At 38.1% G+C, this 13,250-nt stretch overlaps 1 protein-coding gene across 1 annotated transcript in view; it reads right to left on the bottom strand.

Moving 5' to 3' along the window:
• The window catches only part of Smp_018150 (putative mannosyl-oligosaccharide alpha-1,2-mannosidase), a 52,698-nt gene extending 41,254 nt beyond the window's left edge, over positions 1–11,444 (bottom strand). Inside the window, exons 1-2 of the mRNA XM_018789440.1 lie at positions 11,395–11,444; positions 5,650–5,686 (exon numbers count right to left, since the gene is read on the bottom strand). Coding sequence (XP_018654884.1) covers positions 5,650–5,651 — 2 coding nt within the window. The 5' untranslated portion in view covers positions 5,652–5,686; positions 11,395–11,444. The remainder of the gene's footprint in view (positions 1–5,649; positions 5,687–11,394) is intronic.
• Between the last annotated feature and the right edge of the window lie 1,806 nt (positions 11,445–13,250).

Raw genomic sequence — 13,250 nt, 5'->3', positions numbered from 1 at the left:
TTATTCTTATCGGAATCTAATGATTATGTGAAACTTTAGGCCATGGCCACGATCACATTAGTTAATCTGTTATTATCGTAAAATAAAAAATACACAATTATAAACGGAATTTGTCAGAGTGTGCTGATTCAAAGAATAGTCGCTGCTGTTGTATTATTGTGTAAATCAATGATAATCGGATGCATTCAAGCAAAATAATTAACTGAATAATTGAGTGAACTTTGTTATCAATTGTCATGGCACTTTAGGTATGAAAGGACAGGATAATTAAAAAATTGTTCGTCATCACTTACTATTCAACATTTACTAAGGTGAACCTAGCTACATACCATCTCATCTATTCAGATTTTTCGGATTCATCTATGTATTAAAGTATTTGCTTCGTATGACTTTGGTCTCAAAGTCGATTTGCTATTATCTATCTACTAAATCTATTGTTATTGACGTCAAGCTAAATGACCATTTAAGGACTAAGAGTTTCAAACATCATCTATATTCCCTCGCACTGATAATCAGTTCCCTGGATGTCTTGCCGACATTACAATCACTGCATTTAGTTCGGTAGTTACAGTTTTGTAGTTTCTATTTGGAAGTCGGATCCTCGATATTTACTGGTGTAGAATAGAGCATCAATAAAATGAAAATGTAATTTTACATCACGTTTATTCAAAATTATAGTGTCTTTGGATTTATCTTGATGGCATGAGATGATAGTCTTAATTAAAACTGTTGGTGGACCTTTTGATTTCGTCCTACTTTCATGTTAATTATACTTCGTACAAAATATTTGGAATGATTATTTAGTCCTTAGGGTAGATATGAATAAATATTATTCAATCCATCCACCTTCTGGTTAGACAACAAGATAATAAGCTCTGATAATACTTTAATTGGTAAAGCATACGTTGGAATTCATCCTGAATGTATTTCTAAATATGTTGGATTGAAGGGAACACCAACATTCATGCGATATTATAATCTTTTTCAATTGACTAGTCGAAAATGCTGGTTTGTGGTTAACCGATTAGATCGTATGGGTAAACTTGATGTTATTTGATATGATGTTCACATTATTTAAAAGGTTCATTCAATCCATCTAATTTCATAATGACTAAAACATTATCTGTAAACTGCAACCAGAATTTTTGACGAGACTGTGTTCACTACCATGATAATAAACCTGTTCATAGTAAATACATAAAAATTCGAATTGTCAGAAAAGCTAGAGATCCCATTATCACAAATCCTATTAATCAATGTGTATCCCTTCGAAATATGAATAACATGAAATTTAAGTACAGCGTTAAGCTTGTGATAATCTCAAAAAGTATCCTGAGGTACAACGCAAATTTATCTTTTCATAACATTTTAAATATTCTTAAATTACAACTGACGACTTCCTAATCGATGAATGAATAAGTAAAAAGCAATCATTAAACTTTCCCATTGTTTCAATTTCTTCAATACGAGTTGAAGTAGTTTTATTCTTCAATTCATTTTAAATTTTGATTCTCTTTTATCAGGCTTGCTGATTTTGCCCGGGTATTTTAGACGATGTTAAGTCTATAACTTTGTGGATTAAGTCACTTCTTGTGGGTTTTTAATGTTCAATAAAATTTACGAAAGTACGAGCCCCTAGATGAATATCTCATTTTATAATTATGATCATGGTAATACCCTAAAGTTTCACATAATCATTAGATTCCGATAAAAATGATATACATTTACATATACATTTAGAACATCATATATCGTAATCTGAAAACACTTCACATCATAAACAAATTTAGTATTCGAAGATGATTGAACAGTCGTTTGGTCCAGAATAGTTTTCGGCCTTATTTATCTTTGATGATTTTGAATGCTTCGCTGAACAAGATTGAAAATCACAGAATAAAACGTTAAAACTATCAAATTCCCTTCGCGATGATTTCAAAATTTTAATTTTACGTCTGATATGTATTCCGTCGGTATTACTATAGTGCGATCCATGATTGTACATTAACATCATGAAAGTATTACGAAAATATATCGTGAGAAATTACATTAACGGTCAACAGACAAACGTCTTATTGCCAAAAAGCACACAGAACGTAGACGATTATTCATTAACTTATCGAATTTAATGTGCCATAGACGGACGGAATAAAAAGCTCATTAAATACACACACACAAACAAAGATTAACATACTAGCATTTCCACACACACTAAAGTAAAGCAATCTCTTAACCAAGCTTGGCATGAGTGACTTAATGAAATAAATAATTAGTTTAAATCAGAAAAATTATATGGAATGAAATCAAAACTTAGGTTAAATTTAGTTTTCTAAATTATTTCAAGTTAAACAATAAGTATCATCCCAATGAGTAAAAAAATTAGATTTTCTGAGGTGATCAATCAAAACTTTTTTGATTGATCACATAATATTCGTGTTGTTCCGTTGTACTATTTAAACTTGGATTAATTTTGATTTGGTTATTCGTTCTCTGAAGAAGCGGTTTACACTGAATCAAAAAACGTCAGAAAATCTAATTTTTCTACTCATTGGGATATTACAAATATATTATTTATTTATAAAAATCTACCCAATGCTCAATTTATTCTAAATTATCAAGTCAAACCTCGATAATGATACCTACAATAAGTATCATGTTTAATTCTCCAAATCATAAGTTTTAAAAATGCAACTGAAAGTACAAAAAAACGAGAAGTTAGTATCGCTTTTCGAATGTTCTAAATTTACAGCAGGAACAGAAAGTATTCAAACGAATGTAAACAAGTACTATTTTAACCTAATTATATGTAATGCTACTTAGAGATTATATTATATTATTGATTTTCCAGATTTATTTGTACATCTGTGTGTATTAGGTTACGAGGCATACATACATTAGTTAAGAGTTATCGATGTTTTGCCCCTAAATGCCCTGGTACGGGCGAGAGTGAGGAGGGCCCACCCTCTCTCTCGAAATGCTCTCACACGGCTACGCGTATACAGCCTCTGCCAGAGAAGTCCTACTCACTGCCTTCTCGCACCACAGGTGTTGTTTACGAAATTGACAGGACGAAAAGCGAATGTCCGGCGCTTTTACTGGGCCGGTTGACACGGGAAGTCCACCAAGGGGAGTTGGAAAACCCTGATTCCAAACCAATGGTGCACATGGGTTCCAGTATCCTGAGGGAACAAATGGTGTATGAACCAATCGTTGGTCACCGGCTACCATGGGACTGCATCTACTCACGATGCTCCACTGCCTTGTGTACTAGACCTTTAGGTCAAAGGCTCCGGTTGTGGTCCCCTAAGAAAACCACCTGCTTCAGTTTGGGCACCTGGGCAGTATCACAGCCCTTACACAAATCTTATTTGATTTGTGTGGCGCATTTATATCTGGTGCCCCCTTGTACCAATATTTATGTGTTCAAATAAATAAATAAAATAAATCGATGTTTTTTACAACTGTGTAGAATTAGATATATTGGAGTGATTATGACCATAAGATACAAAAATCATTTCGGAAATAACACAGCATAAAACGCTTATAGAATTCGACAACCACGAAATATAATGCCACAGCAAATTCATTAAGTATGGAAAAGCAATAGGAGATACCGCATAATATGACCAGTGTGGAGAATGACAAACAGCGTCTGACTTTCTGGTCACACAACACGGATATTTAATTTATTGAAATAAGTGTGATTCTTCGTAAAAAAAAATGATGAAAAGCTTTAGATATATAGATGCGATATAAGATTCTTACATATTGTAAAATGAAAAACCGAAAATTTAGTTAAGAACAGATAGAAAAAATAATATCCACTAAGGGGACATTGATGATAGGGAAAAACTATTAGCTTTCGTCATACTTCGCAGATTGTTCTGAAACCAAGAAAGATTGACTCGCGAGGAACAGGCTGGTTTTCCTTCTGGTCGAGAATGTATCGATCATATCTTCACCCTCAGCCAAATGTTAGAACATCGTCATACTTATAATAGGCCAACAATCGTAGTGTTTCTTGACATTAGGGTCGCCTTCGGTTCGTTGGACAGGGTTGTTTTCTGGGATCGTCTATTGAAGAAGGGTGTGCCTGAGAAGTTTATTAACATCTTGAAAGCCCTATATATAAACACTTCAAGCAGAGTGAGAGCATACAGTCACTTCTCTCCACTATTCCATCCAAACAGTGGGGTTAGGCGAGGTTGCTCAATCTCACCATTCCTCTTCAACTTTGCCATAGATGACGCTCTGGAAACAGTTCTGATGGATGTAGGTAATGGTGGTGTAGATCTGTTGTCTGAAGAAAGACTTCCCGACCTTGAGTACGCGGATGATATTGTCCTACTGTGCAATGATACTCAATCCATGCAATCCGCACTTAATCAGTTGTCAATCTGTGTTCGTAGGTATGGTATGTACTTTGCAACTTCCAAGTGCAGAATACTTTTACAAGACTGGCAGGACCCTGATCTTGCACTCACCGTGAGTAGTGAGCGGATAGTAGTCGAGAAGTTTGTGTATCTAGGTAGCTGCATAAGTTCTAGTGGTGGCGTGGGTGATGAGATCAAATCACGTCTAGTGAAAGCCAGAGCGGCTTATGACAATATGTGCAATCTTTGGGGCCTTTCTGATGTTAGTTTGACTGTAAAAGGTCGGATCTACAACGCATCCGTGAGAGCGGTTTTGATCTGTTCTTATGAAACCCGGTCTCTTCGAGTTGAGAATGTTAAGTGACTCTCTTTGTTTGATCACTGCTGACATTCAGTGGCAACATCATGTCAGTAATGCAGGGGTTGGACAACATGTGTTCGTGCAATAACGATAATTGGATCGGTGTCATCATCTGGAAACACCAAAATCGATGGCTTGGATATGTGCTACGAATGTCTTCCCAGTAAATTCTACATCACGCATCAATTGTGGACGCTAGGACTGGTTAGATAAAGCATGTCATTACATGACATGCTAACGTGTGAAAGTGGTAATGGGATAGGAACTTGTCAATCCTTCACGACTCCCTCACTGGGGTCCTAGAGACAGTGCAACATAGTGTCTTAAGATACTACTAGATATGGCTAAGAATAGAACCCAGCGAGGGTCCTGTCGTAATTTTCTTTTTATTTCTTCATGTACGTGAGTGGATCTTATTTGACTAGAAAGATCTTTCCAAACTGTATTTTTCTTAACTGAACTGTTTCCCTTATACTTTTTTACGATCATTCATTTATTTTTTATTGATTAAATTCACTCTCTTTTCCCTATCTCTTTCCAATCGCATTTTCTTATTGTGTGGCGCATATATGTTTTGGTGTCCCTTTCGACCAGTATTTTATGCGTTTAAATAATTGTTTCTATAAAGAGGTCCATTTGACTTGAAAATATGTTCTAATTTAAAGACCATATAAGTTACGAAAATAAAGTAACTTACATACTTTATAATCTCACTCATAAAATGAATTATAGGATAAACATTCTCAGAAAACATTTTGCTAACTTCTCATTCTCGATGAGACCGAAAAGGTTAATACGGATTGCACTTTGTATTTAGATGTGGAAACAATGATCATGGGGGGGAATTAACTAATCTAAGTATGACACAAACGAGTACCGAAACGGTTGCACATGAAAGCACAAGAAATTAAGACTTACATATTTTTCACTATAGATAGGGAGTCTGCATACACACCTGAAACGGTAATTCACGAAAAATTTAAAAAAGTTATGTTTAAACAATGGTAAATGACTTTGTTAGAATCTTTCATAAACAACGTAGGACCTTGGAAATACGGAGTTTAAGTCAAATAATTCACATCAATAGAGAAGCATCCAAATGAGTCGGCCAGTCAAATACCGCGTAGGACCAAGCACGTATATACATCAGTCCAAGTTGCCATACCTCACTAGCACAAAAACATGAACAACAAATTCATAGAACCACTTATTTCAATAGTAGTAATATTTAAATAAAGATTGTATATAAGGATATAATACAGGAAGAAAGAATTAGTTCGTACAAATAAAGGTATGAAGTAAGTTTAATCTCAAGGTTTAAGGGAAGACAAACAGTGCATACACCTACACCATTCTGATCAATTATGAGCCATGTCACGCACAGTCTCGAACCAGTGGTTACAATAGTCACGTGCACCACAACCAAATAGTCTGCATCTGCCAACATGGCTCAGATCAAAAGTTAGAGACTTTGTCGACTGATGCCACGTTTCGGTCTAGCCATCCCTAACTTTATTCCATCTGTCTCCAACACTAATCAAAAATGTGTTCCGTAGTAATCAGTGGTTGAGCATGTGTTATTTGTGGCCCAACTATCTCAGTTCATAGAGATTTACACCCTCATCAACCGATTTACTATCAATCCCTAGTACCCTGAGTCTAACCTCACCATTACTTACTCGGTGATCCCAGCAGATGTGAGCAATATTTCTAAGACATCGGTGACAAAATACTAGTAACTTACGAATATTCTCTACACTTAATGGCCACGTATCGCAGACGAAAAGTAAAACAGAACAAACTGCAAAGTAGTATAGTCGTTCCTTAATTGATACACGGATATCTCTACTTCGCCATAGGTGACGTGATTTGACAAAAGCCAAACGAGGCTTCTGAATCCGTGCGACGACTTCGTCAGACATCAATTTATCAGGCTTGGTCAGACTTCCAAAACAAGTGAAGTTGTCGACGCGTTCGACTACTTCAATCCCTATTCTTAGTTCAAGTGTTGACGCACGCCAGTCCTGAAGTAACAATTTACATTTTGAGGGAGAGAAACGCATCCCAAACATCCTGACATTGTTGAACAGAAATACCAAAACACTCTGCATTTTATCAGCGTCTTCAACAAACACGACTATGTCGTCCGCGTGTTCCAAGTCAACAGGTGGACCTCTCGCAAGGAGATCGATTCCTGAAAATTCAGATGACGAAAACTTTATTTCCAGCAGGAGGTCTATGATGAAATTAAACAAAAATACAAATAGTGGACAGCCTTGTCGGACACAACCTGAGGTTGCAAAATCACAACAAATTTCGTCATAAGCTCTCACCCGACTGGTAGTGTTCCAGTACAGAGGTTTATGTACTTCTGAGGTACACCTTCCAGTGACAGACACTCCCACAGAACCTCTCGCTCTACAGAGTCAAATGCTGCTTTTCAGTCAGGAAAAACTATCGTTGTCCGACGTCGATAAGCATGCTTGTGTTCTAGAACCTGACGAATAGTGAATATGTGGTCGATGCAGCCATGACCATGTCTGAAACCAGCCTGATTTTCTCATCTTTGCAGATGACCAGTCTGTGTTAAAGGTCCGATAACAACTAGGCTTAAAGACCTCTGGAGCCAATCTATCGGGATCAGCTGCTCATCCATGTCTCAGACTAGCTCTAGCCTTTTCAACTCCAATTACAGTCGGCGGACCTACGTCAATATTCCATTCAGGCTGTCTATGAATGGTGGGTAGTTAAGGAGTAGCTGAAGGCCAGCTGGACTGCTCCTTAAAGTGTTCCGCCCATCCTTCAAAACATCTGGACTGAGAGCGGATAAGAGTGTCATCTTTTTCCGACATCGTCTCACTCAAACTTGATTTCTTAATCCCAGTTTCTTTTATTAGTTTAAAAAGCTGTCTTGTGTTACATACAGCCTCTGCCTTTTCAATCTCTTTTGCTTTCGTTTCCCATAACTGCTCACAGCCGTTCCTTGGACTTTTGGTTAACCTAGATCTGATTCTTTTTACGCTCTGCATCGTGTTTAGAACCTGCCTGATCGGATGAGTTTACGAGAATCTATCAGTTCAATAGGCTTGGTAAAAATCCATTGCTTTTTTGGAACCCTTTGGTTTGAACCACTAATAGATGTCACTGCTGTTTCCACAGCTGTCTGTATATCTTTCCAAGCAACATCTAAATCAGCCTCGTTTTCAAAACTGCTTAAGTGTAACCTAGTTGTTCTTGGAATCTACTTCTGACTTTTCCGCCACACAGTTCAACTCTAATGAGTTTTCTTAATGTGGCTTTTCTGAGTCCAGTGAGGCGCAAACAAATGCGTGCTCGTATTAGAGCATGATCGGAGTCTAAACATGTATTCCAGAACGAAAGGTAGTCTTCTAGCGAGCACCTCCAATGATGACTGATGGCAAGATGGTCTATTTGAGTCCATCGTTGGTTTGGCGCAGGGATACCTGCCATGTTAGACGATGTCTCTCTTTATGCTTAAAATTAGTGTTTGCTAAAAATAAACAATCGTCTGAGAACACTTGAAGTAGACGATCACCATTATTTGTTCGCGTTTAGCTTTTTCAACAAGTTCAGAAAGCTTTCAGTAAAAGTCATCTTTCACTTCATCCGGGCTCCAGTCACTGGGAGCGTAGGCAGAAACGACGACAAGGCAACGATGTGTGTCCCTATCCTTCCGAGTTCATACGGAGCCATTTAACCGAACAGAACATAGGCGACCGTTAACAAGCATCCATTCTAATAGTGATTGTTCTGCCCTCGTACTTAGTGCTATGCCTACACCTGTCAGTCAACGAGAACTAGCCATCGGGTCGCCAGATACACGGAGGGTGTATCTTGTCGGCTCCGCGCTTCGCCTAGGTGAGGTCAAGTGAATGACCACACTAGAATTCTGTATGCGTCTTTCGGAGATACAGAATACACCAATCGTACAAGATTCTAGGGTTAGAGCAAAAAAGGCCTGCTGCGCGACTTGACATAGGGTACTATGTCGAAGGCTCCGATGTGTAGTTTGGAGTTAGGTTTCAGTAGATGTGGGGCGGTATTTTGAGCACTAGAATAGTTGGCCATGGTAACACTTGGGGAGGAAGTATAGAGTACTCGTGTTAGCTCCATACTTGTTGAGACCTTACCACCGGAGACGGACATCCGCAGGATAAGAAGAGGTGTGCATTTTTAGCATCGACCTTTTCTAACCGCACCCTTCATTTGTCGGAAGGTAGCATCGCGGTTATTGCTGGTTGTCTGAAGGGAACAACTTACTGCTGTCACACCTCTATACAGTCAGTAGTACGAATTCGCCTTCGGACCTTGGGTTTGTTGCTTTTAGTCTTACCGCTTTTCAACCGACCTGTCTAGTATGGTAGGACATTGAGGAACGATTGTTCCAGCCAGTATAGCTCGATTGGTTCATCACGATAGGCAAGCCTGACCACCATGTCAAGGTAGCAGCAAAGGTCGGCTTCCATCTCTTCGATACCATTATCATTAAAACACTTTCGACAACAAATATCAACCGATCTATAAATCCATCAATCAGTCAATATCTGGCACATTCTCGAATTCTATTTCGACCCCTTGGGGTTGGCCTTTATTAACTCAAGAGATAGCCAGAATAGTGGCTCATGATTATGGATGGACTACTTTGCCCCCAAATACCCTGGTATGGTCGAGAGTGGGAAGAGTCAGATCTCTCTCCCTCAAAGTACTCTCACACGGCCACGTGTATACGACCACTGACACAAGTCCTACTCACTGCCTTCTCATGGCAGGGGTGTTGTTTACGAAATCGAGAGGATGAAAAGCGAATGTTCGGTGCTTTAACCAGGTTGGTGGATATGGAAGATCTAACTAGGGGAAATGAAAAACACTGACTTTAAACCAGTGATGCACATGGGCTCCAGGATCCTGAGGGAACAAATGGTTTATGAACATATTGCTGATCACCGGTTACCATGGGACTACTTCTCCTTACATTGCTTCACTGCTTTTTGGATTAGACCTCTAGGTCAAGGGCTCAGGGAGTGGCACCCTAAGAAAACCACACCCCCTGGTTTGGGTGCCCGAGTAGTATCTCAGCCTTTACGCGAATTAAATAATGAAGTGTGGCGCATATTTGGCGCCCCCTTGTACCAATATTTGTTTAAATAAATAAATAAACAGACTAGTTTGGATGGTTGGATTGAGAAATGAAAGTATAATAACATCATTACCAGTCACACTAAAAATGTAGCTCGGGAGAATTTAAGTAGAGGGAAATTTTCTTATACATATCTGTTACTCCGACAGAACAGATACTTCCTTTTTATAGACCAAACAACATGAATGAATGAATTTGTATCAATTACTAGGTCCAATTAGTACAAAGTGTAGAGGAAGATCAGTAAACTGTTTAATTTAGCAATCACACGACGGATCGCCTTGAGATATGTACTAAACTGTTTCATGAGGTCTGGTACTATCCAATAGATAGAACAGAATGAAAGTACACATGTTACTTTAAATTCTGATTTCTTCGCAGCTAACAAGTGTCAAAAAGAGTTAGTGACTGACCAAAGAGCTAGTTATACTGTTTAAAAGTCGTGATATTGCCACTAATTTGTAAACTTAGAATTGAGTAATATCATAAGAAACAACTGCAACCACTTTTCCACCTACAGACTGCTTTGTTAACAGAGAAGTTTACATTAAAATTGACGAGGCACCAGCTAAATAATTTTTGAAATTTTTTTAAACAAATGAGATTGAGAAAGGACTACTTCGTCTGATTATTTAAGACAATTGTGCATCAACTAACTAAATAACCTAAATCCGAACAGTACTCAAAAATAACACCGAACGTCCAATAATGAACCGAAAGGGATTATCCTTGAAATTGTACGAGCTAAGTAGACATCAATTTGAAATTTATCTTCAGTACAGGCAATCATTTCAAAGGCATACCACGGGGCCTACACCAGATAGGTTAAACATATCACTAGCAATTTGTACAGGTATGTCATAAAATTTCATGAGTGTACTTCAATTATTACCAAACAATATGGTCGTGAGCACATACGAGTAAACGATTTTTTGAGACTTGTTCCGGCAACTAACCTTCGGCTTTTATATGTGGTTTAGTAGACGTATATGGACCTACAGCGGTCGACCACAAAGGATTACGCTGGCACTACCTAGGATCATTTGACTGCTACACACCAAGTTTAACCGAACAGTTGTCAAATTTTAAAATAATAAATAATAAACTTTAAATATTTGCAACCAAGACCTTATTTGAATCACAAGCAAATTAGATAAAGGACTTAAATCCTAGGATAGTAGTTACAATTTAAATTCATTAGACATTTCAAGTCTGACAGGTGTTTATTATGACTGTCCAATATAACAATTATTGACCCGAAAAAGATAAGTACTTTCATTTCTTAGACGGTTTGCCTTCGTTGAATTTCTCGGCATAGATGCATTAAATTACAAACTATCCTATAGGATTGACATCCAAAATTAGACAGTTCTCACGATGCAACTACAATTTTGGTTTAAAAATCGGTAAGCTAAGTACTAGACCGAGGATTAACTTTGATAACTGCTGTAATTAATAACAATGGGACACAAAATGAACCAGAATGCGCAAGAACTTAAACCTACCTTACACCGGTCTTAGATTCCGCGCTCAGACCAGTTTCTTTACACACCCGCTTCTTACGACCCTAATGAAAACTGGTTTGTTGTAACAACTATAGTAACCTTTATCTTCCTACTTTGATGACATTAAATTCACTAACTCATCCCAAAATATTTTTCAGTTGAAACGAGGTTTACTGTGGTATTCAAGTTTGAGTAAAATACATACATGTATAATTAAAATAACTCATAATGTCGTTGAATAAGAAAAAGAGAATTCAGCGAGGAAAATTTTCTTTTCGACGAAATCATTTACTTAAGCTGTACATTCGTATATATAGACCCATAAATTATTTTCTTCCTTACCCCTTGATTAGTACGTAATCTCATTTGTTATTTATTATCGAATCAATTTATAATGCAATCTTTCCTAGCCTCCTGTAGACATATATTTACCATATAACTATATATTTGAATGTACAGCTTAAGTAAATGATTTCATCGAAAAGAAAATTTTCCTCGCTGAATACATACATATATATTATTGCTAGTTCAAATCAGTCTCAGTTTGGAAAGGACAGGAGGCCTGTGTTAGTCCTGGCAATGATGGTCTCTCAGCTGATCCAACTTTCTTTTGAAAGAGCCGACGGATGGAACCTCAACCACGTGCTGAGGCAATGAGTTCCACTCGTTGATGATTCGATGAGAAAGTCGATAGTCAGCTGACGAGCAATTCGTTCTGGGCGTGTGAACTTTTTCGGAGTGTCTTCGTAAATTTTCTGTTTTCGAAGACAAGAAAAATGAGGACATATCAGGTGCGAATTTATCACTAAGTAATTTTAAAACTGTAATCAAGTCGCCTCTGATTCTTCGATATGACAGCGGGAATAGGTTTAGCTTGGTCAGTCTAGTACCATACGGGAGCTTCGCTATTCCGGGAATCAGCTAAGTTGCTGTTCGCTGAACCCTTTCCAAGAGTTCACCGTCTTTTTTCAGGCAGGGGCTAGCTGCTTGTATGCAGTACTCAAGTTTAGGACGTACGAACACTGTATACAAAGTCAGAAACGTTTTAGTGTCGAGATGATTAAAAGCCCTGCGTATGGACCATAAAGTTCTAAAACCTTTGGCGGCTATTGCACGGCAGTGCGCAGTAGTCTTTAAGTCTTGAATAACGATGACTCCTAGGTCATTGTGTGTCTGGAAAATAGGTAGCTCAGTGTTATTCATCGTGTATGTATCTGTACCTTGATGACCAATATACATCACAATACACTTGGTAGTATTTATCGGTAATGGTCAGGTTTGGGACCATTCAGATAATTTCTCCAGGTCGTTTCGGAGTTCTAAGCTATCACCCTTACTTTGTACCGCTCTCCATATCTTGATATCGTCAGCATAGAGCAAGACTGATGATGATAGTAGGTGAGGGAGGTCATTTACATGCAAGAGGAATAACGCTGGCCCCAAAAGTGTACCCTGAGGGACTCCACTAGGCACAGTTTCCCAGCTAGACAACTTGGAGTTCACCCGTACTCTTTGTTGACGCTCAACTAGGAAGTCTTTTATCCACATCAATAGATTGCCTCCAATCCGACATTCCTTGGCCTATATAACAGCCGGTTGTGTGGAATTTTGACGATAGATTTGCTGAAGTCTATGTAGGCTACGTCTACAGGTAACTTTTGGTCCCTAAGGACGCACCAGCTTTCACGAGCGACTAATAAGTTAATGAGACAAGAATAACCTGTTCTAAAACCATGCTGCTTTTTCGAGAGGATCCGGTTTTCATCGAGATACTTAAACAGCGTTCGTGATCGACAGTTATATGGAAGTCAATGGTTAAAACTACATGATCACTTTTGCCTAAGTGTGGCATATAA

The sequence above is a fragment of the Schistosoma mansoni genome, chromosome W (genome assembly GCF_000237925.1).
Source record: "Schistosoma mansoni strain Puerto Rico chromosome W, complete genome".
In the NCBI taxonomy this organism is placed as follows: domain Eukaryota; kingdom Metazoa; phylum Platyhelminthes; class Trematoda; order Strigeidida; family Schistosomatidae; genus Schistosoma; species Schistosoma mansoni.
The sequence above is the reverse complement of the archived record's forward strand: the minus strand, read 5'-3'. Positions and strand labels throughout refer to the sequence as shown.